Consider the following 23,747-nt stretch of genomic DNA (forward strand, 5'->3'; position numbering starts at 1 on the left):
CATGACCTCTGACCATGGATGCACAGTGTAGACATGTGGACATTTGGCACCTGGGTTTGACAATAAGCAGACAAGGACAGTGATTTAGCTCTTTCAGCCATCCTGTCCTTCCTACCAGACATAAATTAGCCTACTTGTTGGGTCCAAGGACAAATGCACCAATCAAGCACTGCTCATCTCATACTTCTCTTCCCAGGACCTTCCAAGAAAGTTAAAACAAAGCACATTAAAAGTTCTGTTTTCCCACACTGGTGTTGCCCACATTCTCTGCTAATTACTGTCATGGGCAAAACAGTTTAAAAATGAAGAATTTTGCTTGTCTTAATTTATTATGAACTAGCTCAAACCTCCCATCACTGATTTGAGCACTGAGAAAAAAAGATGGCAATTAGACAAATACATAAACATCTATCTTCTCCCCTCCCCACTCTTCCCGTATTTTCATACTACACTCGGTCTGTCAAAATTCTTCTAATAAAGAAATGGGTGGTGTAGAAGTTTGAGGTGATATGTGTAACAGTTTCTGCTCTGTTTACCTGCTCCAGCATGGGTTGCCCACAGATTACGTTCCTTTCAGAGGTATATGTACCACACACACACACAAAAGGCCTCTCCAGCCACCACTGGCTGCCTGCTTATTTATTAAATATGTCTGAACAGGAGCGCTGTGTACTTTTATTAGATAAAATTTTGGTGTGAAATGTGGTGGAGTTTTTTTTCCTGTGGTTGCTTTCATTTGCCTCACGGAAGGCTGGAAGCAGCTATGAGTGACACTCTCAAATGACTAATCTCAAATGACCATCTTTTACGTTGTAGAATACAAATCAGGTTGGATGAAGAAATGGTAATCCTCTTATGTCTTCAGAAGACTGTCTGCAGGAGCATGCCTGGAATCTTTTTAAATTTACTTTACTCACTTGGAATGACTTCTCTTTTTTTTATAGACTCTTCATACTCAGAACCTCCCGATGTTCAGCAACAGTTGAACCACTACCAGTCTGCAGCCCTGGCCAGGAACAATAACATAAAACAAATCCCACTCTCTGGGAGTGCTGCAGGACGGGAAAAAACAGAAGCTATCCTTAACTGTGAATTTTGTGAATTCTCCTCGGGTTACATACAGAGCATTCGACGTCATTACCGTGACAAACATGGAGGGAAGAAACTCTTCAAGTGCAAAGATTGTTCCTTTTATACAGGCTTTAAGTAAGTATTGGGCAGAACAAATAAACTGAACTTCTAATGGGATTTTTTGGCACTTCAAAAGACTTATGTGAAATCTTTGTGAGAACTGGCTGTAACTAAGAGAAATATGACAAGGTTTCTCTGTTTCTCTGTTTCCTTCTATTTTGAAGCCTCAGTCATAGCCCCCTTAGATTACATCAAGGTCTGAAAGCTATTATGTCATGGGAGATTTGTGAAAATATATAATGTGATTGGGCAAAGGAGAGAGGTTCTGTTAAAAAATTATGCTCAACCTGTCCTATTAGAATCATAGAATATCCTGAGTTTGAAGGACCCACAAGGATCATTGAATACCACTCCTTACTCCACACAAGGCAACCTAACAGTTAAACTATATATCTAAGAGTGATGTCCAAATGCTTCTTGAACACCAGTGGGCTTGGGGCCACAACCACTTCCCTGAGGAGCTTGTCCCAGTGCAACCATACTCTCAGTGAAGAACTTCTTTCCTAATATCCAGTCTGAACTCCTCCTGACTCAGCTTTAAGCCATTCCCCCATGTCCTATCACCAGACACCAGGAAGAAGACATCAGCATCTCTCTCTGCACTCCCCTCATGAGGAAGTTGTAGACAGCAATAAGGTCATCTCTCAGTCTCCTCTTCTCAAAGCTGAACAAACTTAGTATCCTCAGCCTCTCCTCGTAAATCGTGTCCGCTAGTCCTTTCACCATATTATTGTCCTCCTTTGGACACATTCTAATATATTTATATTATTCTTATATTGTGGACCTCAAAACTGCACATTGTACTCTAGGTGAAACAATCACTTCTTTTGACTGGTTAGCTATACTGTGTTTAATGCATTCCAGAATACAGTTGGCTCTTTTGGCTGCTCAGGCACATTGTTGACTTGAGCTTACCAAAACACCCAGATCCCATTCTGAAGGGCTGCACTCCAGTCTCTTGTTCTCCAATCTATACATACACACAGGATTACACTGTCCCAGGTGCAGAATATGGCATTTGTCCTTGTTAAAATTTGTGCGATTCAGCTGTCTAATCTATCGAGATCTCTCTGTAAGGTCTCCCTATCCTGGAGGGAATCAAAGCTCCTAATTTAGTATTGTTGGCAAACTTAGTGTGCACTCAGCTCCCATGGCCAGGCCATTGATAAAACCACTGAGGAGAACTAGCCCATCCCTCAGTGCATAGTTAATTTCCTCTGCATGTATGTCTCTTGTATCTTTTAAGTATGCAGTTAATGGTATGAGATTTGTTGTGCAAAAGTACTGTTCATTTGGGGAGTATTCTCAGTCTTGCATTTTCAGGTCCTCATAATTGTGTCTTTGAAACTTCTCAGCTTGGTGTCAAACTTACTGTAGGTGCAAGACTATTTCATAACTCAAATTTGACCATTTCAGCTCTTTTGGGGGTTAGTCCTACAAAGAGAGAGGTTGTTGAGGTTTTTGAGAAAGGGTAATAGATCTTCTTACCCGAGTCTTTTGGGTTCTCCGTAGAGTAGATTTGACGAAGAATTCGCTCTCGCTCGTTCAGAGAGAGGGGGCTCAGACCGGAGGTCTATGCCCGCATTCTCCACCAGATGTTGCTGGAACTGAACATCGTCGAGAGCGCGAGCTCGATACTGAAGCAGAGGGATAGGAGCTATCGGTGATCTCGGTTAGCAATAGGGACTAACTGCAACCAGCCTAACACCATCCTTGTTCAGGAATGAGCTGCCTGGCTACACCCAGCCTCACCTTTTATTGGCCCTAGGTCTTGGGCATGCTCAGTGGGGCCAGCCCTAACTGGGCACAGGTGAGACTGGGCACCGGCCTGGCTCATTACCTGGCAATTCCTGGCACCTGTTCCCTACAGGTTTTATTAGTTTTTTGACAAGAGAAATAAGGGCTTTTTTTACTCTTCAAAATCTAGGAGAGTTAAAAAGATTTTACTCAACTTGATAAAGTGTCTCTCCTTGCCAAAGACAAGCAAATAACAAGTACAAAAATTAGAAATACTTTTGTCAACTATAGCAATGTAACTATAGAGCGATCACTGCAAAAGAATATTTTGTGCAGAATGTGTTTTCAGTTATTTAGGGGTATGAGTCTGCAAATGCCTATGCTCATGTGATATCCATGTGAGTAGTCCTGCTGAAATGCCATATGGCTTTATGAAGAGAAGGTTGAGTGGTATCTGTAACATTTTATACAACTCTTCTGTGATAGAGATGTGACACTTCAGCCCTCCATACACACCTGTTCTGACTGCTTCCATGTCTCCCTCCCATTTCACAGATCTACTTTTACTATGCATATGGAAGCTGGGCATTCGACAGTTCCTGATGAAGAACCCAAAGACCTTCGTTGTCCTCTTTGCTTATATCACACCAAATACAAACGTAACATGATTGATCATATAGTTCTGCACAGAGGTAAAGATGTCCTTGTTATATATCTGTGACAAAGACAATGGTGAACAGAGCACTACTCTTTCAGAGTGATCCATTAAGGTTTTTTTTTTATATGTGAGCTCAGGTATGTTGAATAGATCAGGCCTAAGTACATCTACTTTTCTGTAAAATATAAATTTTATTAATGCAGAAGTGGGGCAGATTTAAAATTTTTAAGTTCTAGAGATGTCAACAGTTGTCAAGTACCTATTTAGCAAGAGTTAGACTAATTTACAACTGGACCTAGGCCAAGTTTGTTTCCTATATATGTCTTTTTAAAGTGTTTGCTATCATAAAAATTGTGGTAAGATGTATCAACTCCAGACCTCCTCCCTCGACTGTTTGCTTGAAATTTATGTCTTCGTAACATATTGCTCACCCATTTTTAGGAACAAAACAAAAATTAGATTTTTTTTTTCCTTTAAGACTGTCCCCTTTTTTTTTTCTTTAAATCTAGCTAAAGCAGGATTAGGGATTCCTATTCTATAAACTACAGGCAAGCTCAGAAGAGACATCTTTTGTGGTGCTCTGGGCTGAGATTCCTGCTGTTGTGGGCTAACCCCAGTGGGCAGGTAAGTCCCACACAGCTGCTCACTCACTCCCCCTCCAGTGGGATGGGGGGAGAATCAGAAGGATGAAAGTGAAAAAACTGATGATTTGATATAAAGAGAGTTTAATATGGAAAGCAAAAGGCACATGCAAACAAAGCAAAATAAGGCATTACTTCACTGATTCCCATCCAGAGGCAGATGTTTAACCATTTCCAGGAAAGCAAGGCTTCATCTTGAGTAATGGATACTTAGGAAGACAAACACCATCACTCTGAATGTTCTGTGTGTCCCCCTTCCTTCTTCTTCCCAAAGTGTGATACCATATGCTATGTAATATCTGTTTGGTTAGTTGGGGTCATTTGCCCCTCTAACTTTTATTGCACCACAGGCCTACTTGCTGGTGGGGTGGTATGAGAAGCAGAAAAATCCTTGACTCTGTGTAAGCACTGCTCAGCAATAGCTAAAATATCCTCGTGTTATCAACATTGTTTCCAGCATAAATATAAAACATAGCCCCATGCAAGCTACTATGAAGAAAATCATCTCTGTCCCAGCCAGACCCAGTACACCTGCCCTCAGCTATCACACTTAATGCTTGTAAGTAGGTCTGTTGACTGCCAAAATTCAAACCTGTGTGTTGGAATAGTACTCTGCCTGCATGAAGGTCGGGCAGAGTTTTTTAGTATTGTATTCCTCGTGAGCAAACATGTTTCACGTGCCATCTTTTTCTTGGAGGAGCTTCCGGTGTTGCAACTGGTGTCCCAAAAGTGGGGTCCTTCACCCAGTGGGCAAAAAGCCGATTCACACAGAGTTATTTGCTTTAATATCCAGGTCTGTGCAGAAAAGGGAGCTAAATGGTATTCCACAAAGAAAGCTCAGCTTCCCAAAACATAAGTGCTACTTTTATGCACAGAAAAACGTAAAAATACTTTATCTGTAATGATATTCTATCATTCGTATACACTATTGCTTAACTAGTTCTTTATTTCCATTTAAAGTGACAGTACTTAAACATTTCTCTATGTATACTCAAAGGGTAGGGGGCTTTTTGGTTAGTAGGGGTCCCTCTAGCCTATGGGTGGGTATTTTAGTATGCTAATAGGACATTAATATAACAATGAGATGTTAATAGAGTGAGTCCAGTTAGTCAGTGTTTTCTACCCAGTGGTCAAGGCTATAACCAAGATAATTTGTGGGGAGTACTTCTTTCCATCCCTTTCATCTGTCTTGCAGGCTTATGTCTCAGGGATGAGTTGTTGACTACTTGGGTTGTAGTTTTCTCTAATTCTTCTTGTTTTGGTGTTCTGTAAGCTCTGTTTTTATTCTGCATGTCTCTTTGTTGTATTTTATGTTATTTTCAAAAAAAAATTTTACTTAATTCATAATTGACATCACAACCCCTGTCATAGTCCCTTATAGCACTTTTCAATGCTGATTATTGAGTCCTTCCTATACGGAGGCAATGAAGTAAAGATATATATAATTCAAACTGCTATCAGCTATAAAGACTTTTTTGAAGAAGCATTTGAGAAACAGGCTAAGGACTGTTTAAGCACCCAAAAGGCATATAATGATGCTGTCTTAGTAAGTGTAAGGGTTCAAGAGAGGTGCTTTTACTTAGGTGCAAGCTTGTTTTTGAAGGTATCAGCGTTGTATTTTGTCCAACTTTAAGACATGCTCCAGGATTACTTCTCTGGAGAAAAGGTGGGTTTGGAAGGCAGGGGAGGGAAGAGGGAACACACACCCTGGGACTCCAAATACTGGTTTAGATGCATCTTGTGACATGGTGCTCTCTGTTTTGTGGTTGTGCCCAAGATCAAGGGTCTGACAGTTCAAATGCAAATAAACAAAGAGAGGGAGATCTTGCTGGGCCTAATTAGTCAAACATAGCAAAAGTAGACAACTCTAAGAATGTCTAGATGCAACAGTGAAGTAGTACTTCATGAGTTCAAGCAGTTGTGCTGGCTTTACAGAGCTGTTTCTGACCAAGTGCTAGGAAGCAGGGGTGATTAACCCCTGAGTATGTGACACTAGATGTGTCTTCTGTATAGCTGTAGCTTCAGATGCACAAAGCAACCCTGAGCCCATGTGCTGCTGAAACTAAACTATAGGAGGAGGAAGGGATGTAATTATACACTCACTTAAGTGTTGAGAGAGGTAAAACAGAATAAAGGATTTAATGCAAATGAAAATTTAGTCTTTAAAGCCCCACAGTACCAGAGCAAAGCAAGCAGACTCAGAGATGATGGCCAGGTTCTACCAAGAGTCCAGATCATCAGGCAAATTTGCAGCAATTATACATATTCAAGATCAATCCAGGAAGTTAAACCACAGGTCAGAACCAGATCCAGTGATTGCCAAGCAGGTCCATGGTGATAAGGAAAGTCCAAGATCAGGATGGGAAGTCAGTCTATGTTGTGTTGCTTCTGATTTGGTAGGTGTGTGTGTCAGAGTGACTGTCAGTGAGATGATGGGTTTTACTGATATGAATTAGGATGATGCACTGCTTCAAAATGGTGGATAAAACCTTTTATAACATCTCTTGCTGTAGTGTTTTGTAAAATATGTCATGCTTGAGAAAAATCTAATTTTCAAATGCTTTAAGTAGTGTTTTGCTTTTTAAAACTTCTTGTTGGAACCTTGTTCACTTTAAAAAATGTTACCTTTTTCAGTTAATTTTTAAAATATTTTTGTTATGCATTCAAAATCCCAGCTTTAACTTATAGAATTTTCAAGGTTGGAAGGGACCTTTAAGATCATCTAGCTCCAACCCCCCCTGCCATGGGCAAGGGACACCTCCCACTAGATCAAGTTGCTCAGATCCCCATCCAGCCTGGCCTTAAAAACTTCCAGGGATGGGGCTTCCACTACCTCTATGGGCAACTTGTTCCAGTGTCTCACTGCCCTCATGGTTAAGAACTTCTTCCTAACATCTAATCTAAATCTACCCTCCTCTAGTTTGAATCCATTCCCCCTATCACTACCTGACATCCTAAAAAGTCCATCTCCAGCTTTCTTGTAGGCCCTCTTCAGATACTGGAAGGCTACAATAAGGTCTCTTTGGAGCCTTCTCCTCTCCAGACTGAATAATCCCAACAGTCTCAGTCTGTCTTCACAGGAGAGGTGTTCCAGCCCTCTGATCATCCTTGTGGCCCTTCTCTGGACCTGCTCCAGCATGTCCATGTCTTTCTTGTAGTAGGGACTAACAGGATAACTCTTGTTATCTCAGAGCATATACATCCCTGTTCCTTTTCCCACTTGACCCTGAATGGACACAACTTAGGATATTTTTGCAGCAACTTCTTCAGATGAAGAGGAACCACAAGTTTTCAGGGTCTCACTCGGGTATAGCTTTTGGGGAAACTTCTACTTTTTAAAGTGCACAAAAAGAAAGTTCTGAGGTAGGAAAACTTCCATGTTCAAAAAAAGAGAACAATGAGGTGAACAAACTAAGGAGGGTAGAATATATAGATGGGCTGTGGAAAATTAGGCTCATGAGCAGTGGGGTTTATGCATTGGTGTTTCTGTTTAAGTGGTCAGGGAGAACCAAAACGCAGAGAACCAAATTGCTCTCTATTACTCACACCTTCCCAAGGAAAGATAAAAATGGGAATAAGAAAGAGACACTTCAAGGTTGGAAATTAGAACTATAACAGGTTTAATGGAACAGGGAATGGAAAGTAACAAATAGGAAAGTGATGAAAAACATACAAATACATATATATTTATTATACACAAAACAAAATGTTAATCGTAGTTGATATAAGGGTCCAAAGGTCCCTTGTGGCAGAGCTGACATGGGAAAAAGGTCCGGGACTCTTTTCAGTAATGGATGGAGTTGGATTCTGCAGAGCACATGATGGGGTGAAGACGAGAGCCAGGAGCCTCCTTCCAAGATGTCTGCCAGAAGAGAGAAAGGAGACAAGTAACTACTTTCCTGTTCTTCTGGCATTTTATAGGGTATGGCAGAAAATGGGAGGGAATACTGAGGTCATCCCACCATTCTCTTTTGTCCCCTGGACCTCTTCAGGGACCTGAGTAACTCCTGTCTCTCTCAGACTTAGCCATTAGAGTTGATTACATTAATGCCATGAAACTAGTTTCTGCTCCCTCAAACCATAACCATTGGCCAAAGACAAATGCATGAACACTGTACCTCTTGCATCCCTATAGAAATTATGAGAGATGTGTCAATGCACACAAATCCTCTAACTTTCATGTTACCCTCTATGAATCAGTCCTGGGATTATTTCTGATGACCCCCTGTTGAAAGGTCAAATTTGGGATTTCCCCTGCATGCACAACTCAAGAGACTCACAGTGTATGAACGTTGCACACATCAGAATTCTGGATCTATAGGAAGAATTAAATCAGTTGTGCTGCCCTATTGAAAGTGTGTGTTTTGCATGAGAGGAAGGAAGTAGAAAGTTTAACAACTCTGAGAGTATTTTCAATGCATGCTTGTAATCAGAATTGTAGTAAGCATGTAATTAAGTATGTGTGAATTTTTATTTTTAACTATTAAAAAAAATGAGGGTGCACTGAAAGTTTCTGCCCCTAGCTGATCTCTGTACAACCACCTTCAGGAGAAGATACTGCCTCACACAACCCCTCACTACCTCAGTGTGTAGCATTAAATGGGATGGTGAGAATACCAGCTCTGATCATGAGAATCAGAAATAGTGATGTATTGGGAGTCACCCTATATGGTCCCTTTTTATTAGAGTTCTAGCACCTTTTATTGGCTTCTGTAATGTATTGAACCAGAATTGATCTTGGTCTGACTATGTCTGTTTTTATATTCCTAGGCTCTGCTACTCTGTCTCTGTCTCACTACTCATATCTGTCCCAAATCTCCTCTTCCCTATCCTATTCACCTAATGAGTGGTTACATTTGCAAGGACACCTGCATTTGTAGTCCTGTAGGTTTAACCTTGTCTGTATAGAACAGGAATTTTCTTGTATTTCTTTGTTGGTCCAGTTTTAGTTCAGTAGATTGATTGCATACACAAATAGCAGATCCTGTTTCTTGCATAGGTGGTATGTTGTTGACATATTGCCTGATGTTTTTTATTTCTTAAAACTTAATAAACATTCCCCTCTCCCCACAGAAGAGCGGGTTGTTCCCATTGAAGTTTGCGGTTCCAAATTGTCAAAATACTTGAAGGGAGTTGTTTTCTGCTGTGATAAATGCACCTTTACCTGTTCCAGTGATGAGAGTTTGCAGCAACACATAGAGAAGCACAATGAACTTACACCTTACAAATGTCAACTCTGCTACTATGAGACCAAACACACAGAGGAGTTGGACACTCATCTTTGCAATGAGCACAAGGTAACATCCAAAGGGATTAAATTTGTAACAATCTAATTCTTGAAAATGCTATATTTAGTTTATTTGCATGTCCTCTCTAAATAGCTAATCCACTTTTTTTTCCAAAATTTGGAAAAGGCTCCTGTGCTGGACTTCAATTTCTCTCAAGATTTCTATATTTTCAGGAAAAGCATTTATATATATTGTGAGGGGTTTTTTAAATTTATGAAACAACATTTAGGCTGTGTGATTCAGACACAGGAGCTTCCAAAGCATAAGATTGTTCTGGCAACTCGGGCAAAGTGACAGGCCATGCATATTTTATTAACAGAAGGTAATACATTCCAGTTTACATTTAACAAGGGAAAGATAGAAGCTTGCTATACTTACTGTTTAAGTTAAGTCTGCTTTGGTGTTTGTGTGGAACCTTCTGAGTGCAGACCTGATCCATACTCTGAGAAGTCTAGAAATCTTTGCACAGATTTCTGTTTGCTTTTTATTTCTGTAGTTCTCAGCTGTGTTGCTGTGAGGGTAGCAAAATTCTGGAACTGAGGCATGTTCACAGATAATTGTTTTAGTAATTTTGTGGGGAGGCAACTCACTGAATTCAACTATCTGGAGCTGAGCTGTCCAGTTCTCTCTAGAAACTTGTTCACAATTGTTGACTTAACAACATTTTCCCCCCCAAAATAAAATTGACAAAATGAGTATCAAAGGTACCAGCACAAATGAACAGTTAACTTAAATTGGTTTGGTATGCTTGTTTCCCTTTGTTGCTCCTTATTTCTACAGTTTAACTGGTATCTGAGATGCTGCACACCTCCCAGTGACCACAGCAAGGGCCCTAGGAGATCCAAGAAGCACTATTCCCCACCTCTCTGAGTAAATCAGGCTGGGAAGATTTTTCACTCTACTGGAGTTTCCCTTGTCTCCAATAAAAAACTTTAGTCACAGTAGTAAGGTTATTTTTCCCCAATCTTTCTTTAATTATTTCTAGATGCTATCTGGCTAATTTGTGCCCACTCTCTGGATTCAGGTACACGATTGGCTTACTGCATCTTAAAGTTTCTGTGCATTAGCTGAGTCACATGCATGTGACCTTTTTTGCTTAAATCTAATAGTAACTTGTTGAGTCAAAGCACCTCAACACAGCTGTCAGTTCTAAGAACATGATACTAGCACAATGCTGTATTTAGGGTAGCTTGCTATTTGCTGATATGCCACTGTGTGGTGGGTTGATCTTGGCTGGCAAGGAGAGGCCCACCCAGTCACTCTCACACTCCTTCTCCTCAAACAGGACAAGAAGAGTGTTGTAGGTTAACCCCCGTGGGCAACTCAACCCAACTTAGCTGTTAGCTCACTCTCCCTCCACTGGGATGGGGGAAAGAACTGGAAGGATAGAAGTGAAAAAATGCATGGGTTCAGATAAAGACAGTTTAATAATAACATCAATGAAAAAAGGAAGGTTAAATAAAACATACCCCCCTTAAGGAGCAAGAATGGTGAGCTAGTAACAACAGATGAGAAGGCAGATGAGGTTCTCAAAAACATTTTCCTCAGTCTTCACTGGCAACCTCTCTCCCAACACCTCCCAAGTTAAAAAAAACACAAGGTGGGGACCAGGGTGGTGAAGTCCCTCCCCCTGTATGTGAAGATCAGGTTTGTAATCACCTAAGGAACCTGAACATACATAAGTCTATGGGACCTGATGAGATGCATCCCAGAGTCCTGAGAGAATTGGCTGATGTAGTCGCCAAGCCACTCTCCATGATATTTGAAAAGTCATGGCAGTCAGGTGAAGTCCATAGTGGCTGGAAGAAGGGACACATTACATACATTTTTTGAAAGGGTAGTAAGGAGGACCCTGGGAACTACTGACCTGTCAACCTCACCTCTGTGCCTGGGAAGATCATGGAGCAGATTCTCCTAGAAGGACTGATAAGGCACATGGAGGACAGGGAGGTGATTAAAGATAGCCAGCATGGATTCACTGAGGGCAAAGCCTGCCTGACAAATCTAGTGGCTTTCTATGATAGTGTGACTACATCAGTGGACAAGGGATGACCAACGGATATGATCTATCTGGACTTCTGCAAGGCCTTTGACACAGTCCCCCACAATATCCTACTCTCCAAGTTGGAGAGATATATATTTGATGGGTGGACTGTTCAGTGGATAAGAAATTGGCTGGATGATTGTATCCTGAGGGTAGTGGTCAACAGCTCGAAGTTCAGATGGAGACCAGTAACAAGTGGTGTCCCTTAGGGGTCCATACTGGGACCTGTACTGTTTAATATTTTTATCAGTTATATAGACAGAGGGATCGAGTGCACCATCAGCAAGTCTGCAGATGACTCCAAGCTCAGTGGTGCTGTCCATATGCCATAAGGACCTGGACAAACTGGAGAGGTGGGCCCAGGTGAACCTCATGAGGTTCAACAAGACTAAGTGCAAGGTCCTGCACCTGGGTCAGAACAATCCTCACTTTCAATACAGGCTGAGGGATGAGGTTTACAAAGCAGTCCTGCAGACTTGGGAGTGCTGGTGGATGAAAAGCTGATGAGCCACCAGTGTGCGCTTGCAGCCCAGAAAGCCAATCGCATCCTGGGCTGAACCAAAAGAAGTGTAGCCAGCACATCAAGAGAGGTTATTCTACTTACTTACCACTCTCTGGTAAGACCTCACCTGGAGTACTGCATCCAGCTCTGGAGCCCTCAACACAGGAAGGATATGGACCTAATGGAGCAGGTCCAAAGGAAAAACGAAAACGATCAGGGGGCTGGAACACCTCTCCTATGGAGACAAGCTGAGGGAGCTTGGGTTGTTCAGCCTGGAGAAGAGAAGGCTCTGGGTAGACCTAATAGTGGCCTTCCAGTACCTGAAGGGGGCCTACAAGAAGGCTGGAGAGGGACTGTTTACAAAGGTCTGTAGTGATAGGACTGTAGAGAGAGTTGAGAATGTCCCTGCTTACTGCATGAGGGTTGGACTACATGACTGTAATGTAGACACATTGAAAATAAAAAAAATGCCTCTTGCATCAGCAAAATTACATCCAAGCTAGCATGAGGCCGAGCTGCATCTTTTGCTCTGTCTAAAGATAATCTCATCAAGGAACCCCCCCTCCTCTGACAGGACTAAAAGATAAAATGCTAATCAGAATGACTCCTGATAAGCTGCCAGACCAGTAATACAAATTGGTATAAAATACAAGAACTAAAGAATTCCAAGAAAACCTGAATGCAAAGGGAAGAGCTGTAGCTACCAGTTTGCAATCTCTGGCAATAATTGATGAGAAGAAGGAACTTTTTACTATAAAAATTCAGAGGGAAAAAGGCAAAATCAGAAGCGAACAGCAGTGAAAAGGAAGCGAAAAAGAACAGCAAACAGCACCAAGGAACAGCAAGCAGCAGCGACCAACTGCAAGCAGGACCAGTGACTTCAGAGAGAAAGCGATCCCAGCAGCAAGGTGGTGATACTTTGTGGGTGAAAATAACGCTAATTGTTCTCTTTTATTTTCTTAATAGCCCTTTTCCTGGGATGATTAGTTTGTTTAAAAACCTGTTTTCCCTGCATTTTCTCCCACTATTGACTCCTTCCTAAGACTCCTTTCAGCGTGGTGTTGTTTTCCCTGAAATAAACCATTGTAATTCATATAAATCATAAAGCTGGTTACTTTTGCAATTTGGAGGATGTATATGTGCAGTGGCTAATATTTCCTCACAAACAAAATATAAAATAATAGTAGTTATGGACCGTGACAATAACCTTTAGAGGTCTCTTCCAACCCAAATTATTCTCTGATTCTATGATAATAGGGAAAGCAAAAGCCACATATGCAAGAAAAGCAAAATAAGGAATTTATTAACTATTTCCCTAGGTAGGCAGGTGAGGTGTTCAGCCATCATGCTTAATGGTCGCTTGGGAAGACAATTACCATGACTCCAAGCATTCTCCCCTTTTCTTTTTCTTCTGAAAGTGTTTATTTCTGAGCACAATGTTATATGATATGGAATATACCTTTGGTCAGTTGAGGTCGGCTGTCCCATCTTTGCCCCCTATCTCAGCATCTTGTGCTTCAACTTCTTTCCTCCAGACTACTCACTGACAGGGCAGCATGAGAAGCAGAAAAGGCCTTGACTCAGTGTAAGCACTGCTCAGCAACAATTAAACCATCCCTGTGTTATCAACACAAATAAAAAACACAGCCCCATACAAGCTACTATGAAGAAAATTAACTCTGTACCAGCTAAAACCAGTAGAGGAAGAAAATACATTTTAAAAGTTCATGTATTAATATAAAGACCAGGAGATCACTTACCAATTACTGTCAGGGGCAAAACAGACTTGACTTTGTGAAAATTAAGTCAAATTTATTGACAATTAAAATAGTTGTGTCACGGTCCGTAGCTATTATTTTATATTTTGTTTAGGAGGAAATATTAGCCACTGCGCATACTTGCCCCACAAATTGCAAAATTACCCAACTATAAGATTTAATTGAATTAAAAGGGTTTATTTATGGGAAAAGGGAAAAGAACACTATGCTGGTAAGGGGTCTTAGGAAGGGGTTAATAGTGGGAGAAAAATGCAGGAAACAGGTTTTTAAACAGATGAATCACCCGAGAGAGAGCTTTTAAGAAAAGAAAAAAAAAAAAAAGGGAACAATTATTGGTTTTTTCACCCTCCATGGTCCCCAGAGAATCGCCGCTTCGCGGCTGTGGTCGGTCTTGTCGAAGCCAGTGATGTCGAAGGAAGTGGGAGAGAATAGTTTGAATGGAAGCAAAACCCCACTACCGCCACACTACCCCTGCTGCTGAATTTTCTCTTTTTTCCTCTGAATTTTATAGCCAAAAATTTCAGCTTCTCATCAATCATGGCCAGAGACTGCAAATTTCATAACTGCATGCCTTCCCTTTGGTATTCAGGCATTCCAAGAATTCCTTAGTTCTTGTCTTCTACACCAATTTGCAATATGTGTCTGGCAATTTTGTATCAGGAGCCGTTCTGATTAGCATTTTATCTTGTCAGTCCTGTTACTTAAAGGTAGCTGTTACCATATCAAAGGAGAGGGAGTATGTTGCTGAAAATAACTTTGATATCTTTTGAAAAGAGTGCAGACAAAGCAAATGGTGCTGGGATTTTGCTGATTCAAGAGACAATTTTTTCAATTTAGTGCCTTGTTCGCGACAAGTTGTATGGCGAGAAACAGAAAAAAAAAATTTAAACTCCCCCCCAGCCTATTTTTCCCAAGCTCAATGTCACTCCTTCCTTCACAACTCTTCTACCTTCTTCCTCCACCCCGAGTGGCACAGGGGATATGAAGAATAGGGGTTGCAGTCATTTCATAACAATTCCTCTGTTGCTCCTTCCTCCTCACGCTTTTTCTCAGCTCCAGCGTAAGATACCTCTCACAGAGCACAGTCCTTCACAAACTGCTCTAGTCCTCTTCACAGGTTGCAGTTCATCAGAAGAACCTGCTTCTGCATGGGCTCTCCAAGGGCTGCAGTTTGTTCAGGGAATATCCACCTTGCTCCAGTGTGGCCCTCTCCATAGTCTGCAGGGGAATCTCTTCTTCTCTGGAGCACCACCTCCCCCTCCTTCTTCTATGGCTTCGGTGTCTGCAGGGTTATTTCTCACACTTTTTTTTCCTCCCTCACACTGCCATACAGTGTTTTACCCTTTCTTAAATATGTTATCATAGAAGCACCACTGGTTTTGCTGATTGGCTCTGCTTATCCAGCTGTTGGGTCCATTGTAGATCTGGATAGAATTGGCTCTGTCTGGCACAGGGCAGCTCCTGAGCTCTTCTCACAATATGTATTGTCTTAAGTTATATGCTTGTATTGGGTGGACATGGCAAGGTTTGTAGCAGAAGGGAGAGGCTGTAGGGGTAGTATCTGTGGAGGGAGTTCAGGGCTTGCTCAGTAACGAAGCCATCACTGGCCAAAGCTGAGCCCACCAGTGAAGCTGGTGGCACCTCTGTGAAAACGCATTTTAAAAAGGGCAGAAAATGACAGAACAAGGAACCCGAGAGAAGGGAATCAGAGGAAGCAACAGAGGAGTAGGAGGTGCTCTATGGTGGAACAGATACTCTCAAAGGGACTCCAGTCTATGGAGAACCCACAACAGGGCAACTATTCCCCCAAATGTCCATAGCAACAATTGATTACTTGAGCTCTGCCTCTCTAAGTGGTCACTCAGGTCCCATCTTTTCACACATGAAGATCAATAAAGCTTTTACAAAGGATTTTTCTGTAGTGATGGTGTGCAATAGTCATGTTTGATCCTATCAGTTTTACACTCCTATTAAAGGACTGATAAACAAAGTGCTTATCATGGCTTGGATTTTTTACTATCAATACCTAAAAATGAGGGAAGCTTCTTAAATAATAGGATCATTTTGAGAAGCAAAATGGAGAAATATAGTTGTCATGGTATAACGCTGGCCCAGCAATTAAACCGAATAACAGATGGTGTCTATTAATCCCCCTCCCTTCCCTGATAAAGAAAGGAGAGAGAATGAGACAGAGATTAAATATATACAAATATACAGGAAAATGATATCACGTTCCTCCCCCCTTGTTACTATCCGAGTAATTATTTTATATTTTGATTGCAAGAAAAATTCAGCCACTACTCATAGACACGTGAATTTACAAAAATAACAAGGCTTTATGATTTAAACAAGTTACAAGGATTAATTTAGGATTTATACAATTAGCTACTTTGGATAGAAGAATGGTTGAGAAAAGAAGGAGGGAGTAATTAAGATGTTATCACCGTCTGCTGGCCCTGGCCTCTGGCTGTAGTTGGGTGTGGGAAATCCACGGAGGCTTAAGGACGACAGTAGTCACCAATATGGTTAAAGTGAAGTCGTTTATTAACAATTCACCCTCACTTTATATAGAGCCCTTGTTTATATAACGATATCTTGCAGGTGGCTATATCTTGGCCACAAATCCTGTTCTCACAGAACTTCTGCTGGCTTCCTCATTATCCTGTTATTCTTCTTTTCTGCTGCCAGTTCCCTTATCTTTTTCCCATAGCTCATCTTTCAGTAACCTTGCAACTGGGCCTCAAGGCCCTTAGTTTACTCTAGCTAAAACTAAATAGTCAGGATTGCTCACGTCTGTTTTCTTCCAGACAGTTTCCCAACAGTTGGGTGCGTAGGGTCTGTCGCTCCTGCCGCTTCTCTGTCCCATAGCTGAAGCCGAAGTGCCGAGAGAGGGGGGGGTCTAGAGAAGAAGCCACCGCTTCTCCTTTTCTTCTGGGGTTTTTATATAGGAAAAGAAGAGGGGTCCCTTTTTTGCATAAGTCCCTGATACACACAGACGTCCAGACTTCCTGGAGATGAGTCATCCTTATCTTTTTGTCTTTTTGGGGTCCTGCTACTTTCATTGTCTCCACCATGCACCAGGAGGCGACCTGATAAGCATTCTTATCTTTTAGGTGTCTGTCAGTCATATGGTGAGGTAAACATATGTTAATTGACAAAATGTTGCAACGTAGCAGGGAGAAAGGAAAAAAAAAGATTGATTCAAGAGACATATTTTTGTATTTTTAAAGTGTTTACATCACCCCTTCCCCCCAATAATCTCTTATGTCACCACCAAGGCTGAAGGGCAGCCCTGGGAAAGTCCAGGCTGGACTCCTGGAGTCGGCAGCAGTAGGGAGCTGGAGGCAGGAACACGCAGATTCAGGCTGGTACAGATCAGGACCACAGGCAGATGAACTGACAGAATCCTCCCAGGATGCCAAAATGAACAGGGACAGGCAAAGGAAAAAGGCCAAAGGAAGGGGAGGAAGGAAAGGGAAGGGATTTGACCCTCGTGATCCCTCAAATTTTAACTGAATATGACTTGTATGAGATGGAATACTCTGTTTGGTCAATTTTGGTAATTTATTTTGTCTGCAGGTGTGACCTCTTTACTCCTTTTCTCTTTCTGGAGCCCAAGATGTTCCTCAGAACTGAGCAGTGACCTTGGTTCTGCATACCAGTGTCTACCTGTAACTATAAACATCGAGTGTTATCAGTCCTAGAAGCAGACACTGACTGAGAAACTTGCTGTTAATTTCAGCAAGTATAGCTACTTATGAGAGATTTAGCTGAAAGCAAAATTACAAGACAGAAAAACAACTCTATTCTGGCCCAAACCAGGACAATAGTATAAAAAAGGAAAAGAGAATCATTAACAGTGAATGTAATTGTATTTGAAGGGAAATATGTATTAATTTGACTATGTGCCTGATAAATTCTCCATTTCAGCCAAAGCTTTGTTCATGGGTTGGTTTTTTCAATAGTTGATGATGATGTTTTTTGTTGACAAAACCATTTCTTTTAAGGTGAGTCGTAATTTTGAGTTGGTTGGACGGGTTAATTTGGATCAACTTGAACAAATGAAGGGAAAAACAGAGAGCCCCAGCAGCAATGAGGATGAAAAAGAGTTAAGCCACAAAACTGAAGAGAGAGGTCAGTACAGTTGCTTTTTCTTTTATGCTGGATACTCTAATAGACCCTGCCAGTTCCATCAAGCACGATCAGATGTTGACTCTACAGCAGATTCCTTAATTCATGGAAGCTTGTCAGTATGGGCAAAATGGAGCTTTTGTCAAGACACTTCCTGGAGGAATTTTGTGTTTCTAATGCTTATGACAAGATTTCTATTTAAGATCATGCACACACAAAAAAAAAAAAGTTATTGCAATATACTGGTAACATCTGTAACTGTGCAGATAACATCTATGAGGGCTTAGAAAAATACATAAGTGGAGTATTTTAGTGGGCTGTCAGATTATTCAGTATTGGTAACCCCATGCTCAACTTTGCTGCTCCACATTATACCAGTGAGGGATGCTGTTCAATGACCAAGCTTGTTTTGGGGCTATTGTCTGCCCACTGTCTGCCCAGTGTTTGCAAAGCATTCTTTCCCTCATCTTTGTGAGAGCTGACCATTTTGTCATCACTTTGGTGGACAATTCTGAAGCCACGGTAGTTCCATTCCTGTTCCTGTTATCACTGTTCCAACTGCATACTTTACATTTGTGCCTAAATTCACATCTATGAATAATCCCACCGAGTTCAGTAAGTCTTATTCATGTGTTTCTTATTCACATGGGCAGCTGAGTAGAGAGAAAATAAGGTACTTTGTGGTGAATTGTACTGTGAAGAGAGGGTTGTGTGATTTTGTGTTTGGGTTTTTTTTTTACTTAATGTTAAAATCATTTTAGTGCAAATATCTGGCCCTGACTGGAACACTCCATGTAGTCTCACAGTCTGCTCTATAGTGTATGACTTCATCAATCGAATAGAATATGTTTGCAATTCTTGTTCAGCAGTAAAAGGGGTTTTATTTGAAGTAATAAGTGCAGTGAGCCTTGTCATGCCTAATCATCAAGTTCCAGGGGTCATCTGTCACATCGGCTCACAAAATAGATGAGGCAGGCACTCAAAGTGAGATTTATTCTAATCAAAATTTTTTAGCGCTCTGAAAAACATTACTGGTTCATATGCCAGTGGTATACTAAACAGCTGACTTAAGAATTCCTAAACTTTCACAATCAGTTCTTAGAATGATGACCCAAAATGTGCAAACACTCACCTAATAAGGCGATGGTTCTCAGCCTCGAGGAGTTACCTTGAGCTGCATCCCAATCCCAGGGGAGAGTCCCCAACTGCAGATCCACTGGTCTGATGAGGACCAACTCAGTTTGTCCTCCAGCAAGACTCTAAACCCTAGTTGAATCTGATATATGGTCATCTCTTATTGGCAGAGGGCCCCACCTTTCTGTGACTGCATACCTGACAACATTGTAAAGGCATGAAAATGAAGGAAAGGGTGTGAAAATAAGGGTGTGAAATAAAATCAGAAAGCCCCATTCTTTGTCAGGGTGGGTGAACATGCTACATCATCCAACTTCATGTTGAGTGCAGGCTGCAAAGTTTCTATGTACTTATAACTAAAAGCATGCTGCCATGTGGCAATCTTGGGCATATTGATCATGAAATGACAGGTTTTGATTCTTGGACAAGTAAGGAGGGAGGTCAGCAGAACTGTGTCAAAAGATAAGCTCTTGAGGAAGACTGGCTTGGCTGACCAGAGAGCTTTGGTTGGAACTCAGGAAAAAAAGAAGAGTTGTTGGCTTTTGGAAGAAGGAGCAGGAAATACAGGGAGACTACAAACATGTTGTTTGGCTATGCAGAGGGAAAATCAGAAGGGCCAAAGCCCAACTTGAAATCAATTTGTCTGCAGCTGTCAAAGACAACAAGAAATGATGTTACAAATACATTAAAAACAAAAAGGAGGGTTAAGGAGACTCTTCATCCTTTATTGAATGTGGGAGGAAACATAGTGACAAACAATGAAGACATGGTTAAAGTGCTTAATGCCTTCTTTGCCTCAGTCTTTAAAAGTAAGACCTTTTGTTCTCTGGATACCCAGCCCCCTGAGATGGCAGACAGGGATGGGGAGCAGAATGCAACCTGCTACACCACTTAGAAGCACACAAGTCTGGGTGGGATCCACCCAAGGGTATTAAGAGAGATGGCAGAAGTGCTCACCAAGGCATTTTCCATGATTTACCAGCAGTCTTGGCTAACTGGGGAGGTCCCAGTTGACTGGAGTTTAGCAAATGTGACACCCATCTACAAGAAGGGACACAAGATCAGCCTGACCTCAGTACCAGAGAAGGATATAGAGAAGATCATCTTGAGTGCCATCATGCACCACATACTGGATGACAAGGCAATCAGGTTCATTCAGCATGGGATTATGAAAGGCAGGTCCTGCTAGACTAACCTGATATGACAGGCATTAAAATCAAGTACCAAAATAAACTGAACTTAGAACCAGACATTTGAATTGTTGGACCTTGCACTTGGTCTTGTTGAACTTCTGTTTAATATCTTTATCAGTGATCTGGGAGAGGGGATTAAGTGCACTCTCAGTCAGTTTCCAGATGACAAGTTGGGAGGGGGTATTGATCTGATAGAGGGTAGGAAGTCTGTTCAAAGGGACCTGCACGGGCTAGACCAATGGGTCAAGGCCAGTTGTGTGAAATCCAACAAGGCTCAAGTGTTGGGTCCTGCACTTTGGTCACAGCAACCCCATGCAACACTATAGGCTTGGGGAAGAGTGGCTGGAAAGCTTCCCAGAGGAAAAGGACCTGGGGTTGTTGATCGACAGATGGCTAAATATGAGCCAACAGTGTGCCCAGGTGGCCAAGAAGGCCAAGAGCATCCTGGCTTGTGTCAGTAGTAATGTGGCCAGCAGGACTAGGGAAGTGATTGTCCCCCTGTATTCAGCATTTGTGAGACTGCACCCCAAATACTGTGTTTAGCTTTGGGCCCCTCACTACAAGAAGGTCATTGAAATACTGGAGCTTGTGCAAAGAAGGGCAATGAAAGTGGTGAAGGGTCTAGAGCACAAGTCTTATGGGGAGCAGCTGATGGAACTGGGGTTGTTCAGTCTGGAGAAAAGGAGGTGAAGGGGAGACCTTATCACCAAAACAAGATGAAACAGCCTCAAGTTACACCAGGGGAGATTTAGAATGGATATTAGGAAAAAATTCTTCAACCAAAGAGTTGTCAGGCACTAGAACAGGCTGTCCAAGGAAGTGGTTGAGTCACCATCCCTGGAGGTATTTAAAAGCCATGTATATTCGGTGCTTAAGGACATGGTTTAGTGATGGACTTGCCAGTGCTAGGTTAATGATTGGACTCGATGATCTTAAAGGTCTTTTCAAACCTAAATTATTCTATGATTTTATGTTTACCTTTTTCCTTCTGAAATTTCAATTTTCAATTGAAAACTCATTTCAAGTGGTTCTCATTTTCAGACTGGGTTCTATGATCGTGGCTTGGTATACGAGGCACCAGAGCTATGAGCAATGTATAAAATGTTACGATACGAGTTATTATTTATATTTTGTTTGCGAGGAAAATTCAGCCACTACTCATAGATGACGCGTGAATTTACAAAAATAACAAGGCTTTATGATTTAAACAAGTTATAAGGATTTATTTAGGATTTATACAATTAGTTACTTTGGAGAGAAGAGTCATTAAGAAGAGAAAAGAAGGAGGGAGTAATTAAGATGTTATCACCGTCCGCCGGCCCTGGCCTCTGGCTGTAGTCGGGTGCTTAGGGTCTGTCGCTCCTGCCGCTTCTCTGTCCCATAGCTGAAGCCGAACTGCCAAGAGAGGGGGGGTCTAGAAGAAAGCCGCCGCTTCTCCTTTTCTTCTGGGCTTTTTTATACAGGAAAAGAAGAGGGGTCCCTTTTTTGCATAAGTCCCTGATACACACAGACGTCCAGACTTCCCAGAGATGAGTTATCCTTATCTTTTTGTCTTTTTGGGGTCCTGCTACTTTCATTGTCTCCACCATGCACCAGGAGGCGACCTGATAAGCATTCTTGTCTTTTAGGTGTCTGTCAGGCATATGGTGAGGTAAACATATGTTAATTGACAAAATGTTGCAACATAGCAGGGAGAAAGAAAAAAAAAAGATTGATTCAAGAGACATATTTTTGTATTTTTAAAGTGTTTACATCAAGCAAATAATGGGATGCATTTGTCCCAGAGGGAGAAAAGGATTTTGGGGCAAGAGTTGGCAGGGCTCATTGATAGGGCTTTAAACTATATTTGATGGGAGAAGGGGTCAATAATCTCATGCTTGCTTGTAAAAAAAAGTGGGGCAGCACATCAGGGGCAGAGGGATGGAGTGACAGTAAAGGCTCTCAACTTGTTGCCCTGAGGCAAGCCAGGGAGGACACACTGAGAAACCCCAAAGGAATCAAGGGGAATTTGCCTAAGAGGGTGACAACAGCCAGCCCAGCTGAAGTGCCTCTATGTGAATGCATGCAGCTTGGGCAACAAACAGGATGAATTAAGGGCCACAGTGCTGCTGGATAGCTATGACATAGTGGCTATTATTGAAACTTGGTGGGATGATTCCCATGACTGGAATGTAGGGATAGATGGGTTCAAGCTCTTTAGGAAGGATAGGCCAGGGAGGAGGGGAGGAAGTGTTACCCTCTATATCAGTGACCAACTGGAATTGGTAGAGCTCCACCTGGGGAAGGACAACACACTGACAGAGTGCATATGGGTTAAGATTAAAGGTAAGAAGGGAGAAGGCGATATTACAGTAGGGGTCTGCTACAGGCCACCTGACCAGCAGAGACAAGCAGATGTGGCCCTCCACAGGCAGATAGATGAGTCTTCATGTTCACAGTCTCTGGTCCTCGTGGGTGATTTCAACCACCCTGACATCTGCTGGAGGGACAACACAGCAAAGCATCAGCAATCCAGGATGTTCCTGGAATGCATAGATGATAACTTCCTCCTCCAAATGGTAGAGGAACCAACAAGAAAAGATGCTATGCTGGACCTTGTTCTCACCAACAGGGAAAGACTGCTGACCAATGTGATGCACAAGGAAAACCTTGGCTTCAGTGATCATGAAGCACTTCTATTTAAGATCCTCAGGGCATCTAGGAAGATGTATTCCAAGCTTACAACTCTGGACTTCAGGCATGCAGACTTTGATTGCTTCAGGGATCTGCTGGCCAAAGTACCATGGGACAAAGCCCTAGAGGGAAGGGGGGGGGCCCAGGACAGATGGTTAGTATTCAAGGATCACCTTCTCTGTGTCCAGGAGCAAAGTATACTGACAAAGAGAAAGGCAGGAAAGAATGCTAGGAGACCTGACTGGATGAACAAGGAGCTCCAGGACACACTATCACACAAAATAAACTTTACAAGGATTGGAAGAAAGGACAACTAAAATGGGGAGGCATGTAAGGAAGCTGCCCAAACAGCAAGAGACCTGGTTAGAAAAGCTAAAGCTCAGTTAGATCAAATCTATCCAGGGAGATCAAGGGGAATAGCAAAAATTCCTATAGGTAAATTAATGGCAAAAGGAAGACTAGGGAAGGTGTAGGCCCCCTCAGAAAGGAATCAGGAGAACTTTTGATAAGTGATATGGAGAAAGCTGAGGTTCTCAATGACTTCTTTACCTCAGTCTTCACTGGAACAGGTTGCCCAGAGAGGTGGTGGAAGCCCCATCCCTGGAAGTTTTTAAAGGCCAGGCTGGACAGGGCTCTGAGCAACCTGATCTAGTGGGAGGTGTCCCTGCCCGTGGCAGGGGTGTTAGAACTAGATGATCTTAAAGGTCTCTTCCAACCCTGAAAATTCTATGATTCTATGATTCAAGTTCATTCGAGTTGTTCTGTATTGATTTTGTA

General features: G+C 42.0%; 1 protein-coding gene across 1 annotated transcript in view; it reads left to right on the forward strand.

Annotated features, from left to right (window-relative positions):
* Positions 1 to 23,747, forward strand: part of LOC139789208 (zinc finger protein 462-like) — a 112,868-nt gene that overhangs the window by 82,867 nt on the left and 6,254 nt on the right. The window contains exons 7-10 of the mRNA XM_071729719.1: positions 945 to 1,206; positions 3,484 to 3,620; positions 9,301 to 9,524; positions 17,847 to 17,973. Of these exons, the coding sequence (XP_071585820.1) occupies positions 945 to 1,206; positions 3,484 to 3,620; positions 9,301 to 9,524; positions 17,847 to 17,973 (750 nt within the window). The remainder of the gene's footprint in view (positions 1 to 944; positions 1,207 to 3,483; positions 3,621 to 9,300; positions 9,525 to 17,846; positions 17,974 to 23,747) is intronic.

Source organism: Heliangelus exortis, chromosome W (assembly GCF_036169615.1).
Source record: "Heliangelus exortis chromosome W, bHelExo1.hap1, whole genome shotgun sequence".
Classification (NCBI taxonomy): Eukaryota; Metazoa; Chordata; class Aves; order Apodiformes; family Trochilidae; genus Heliangelus; species Heliangelus exortis.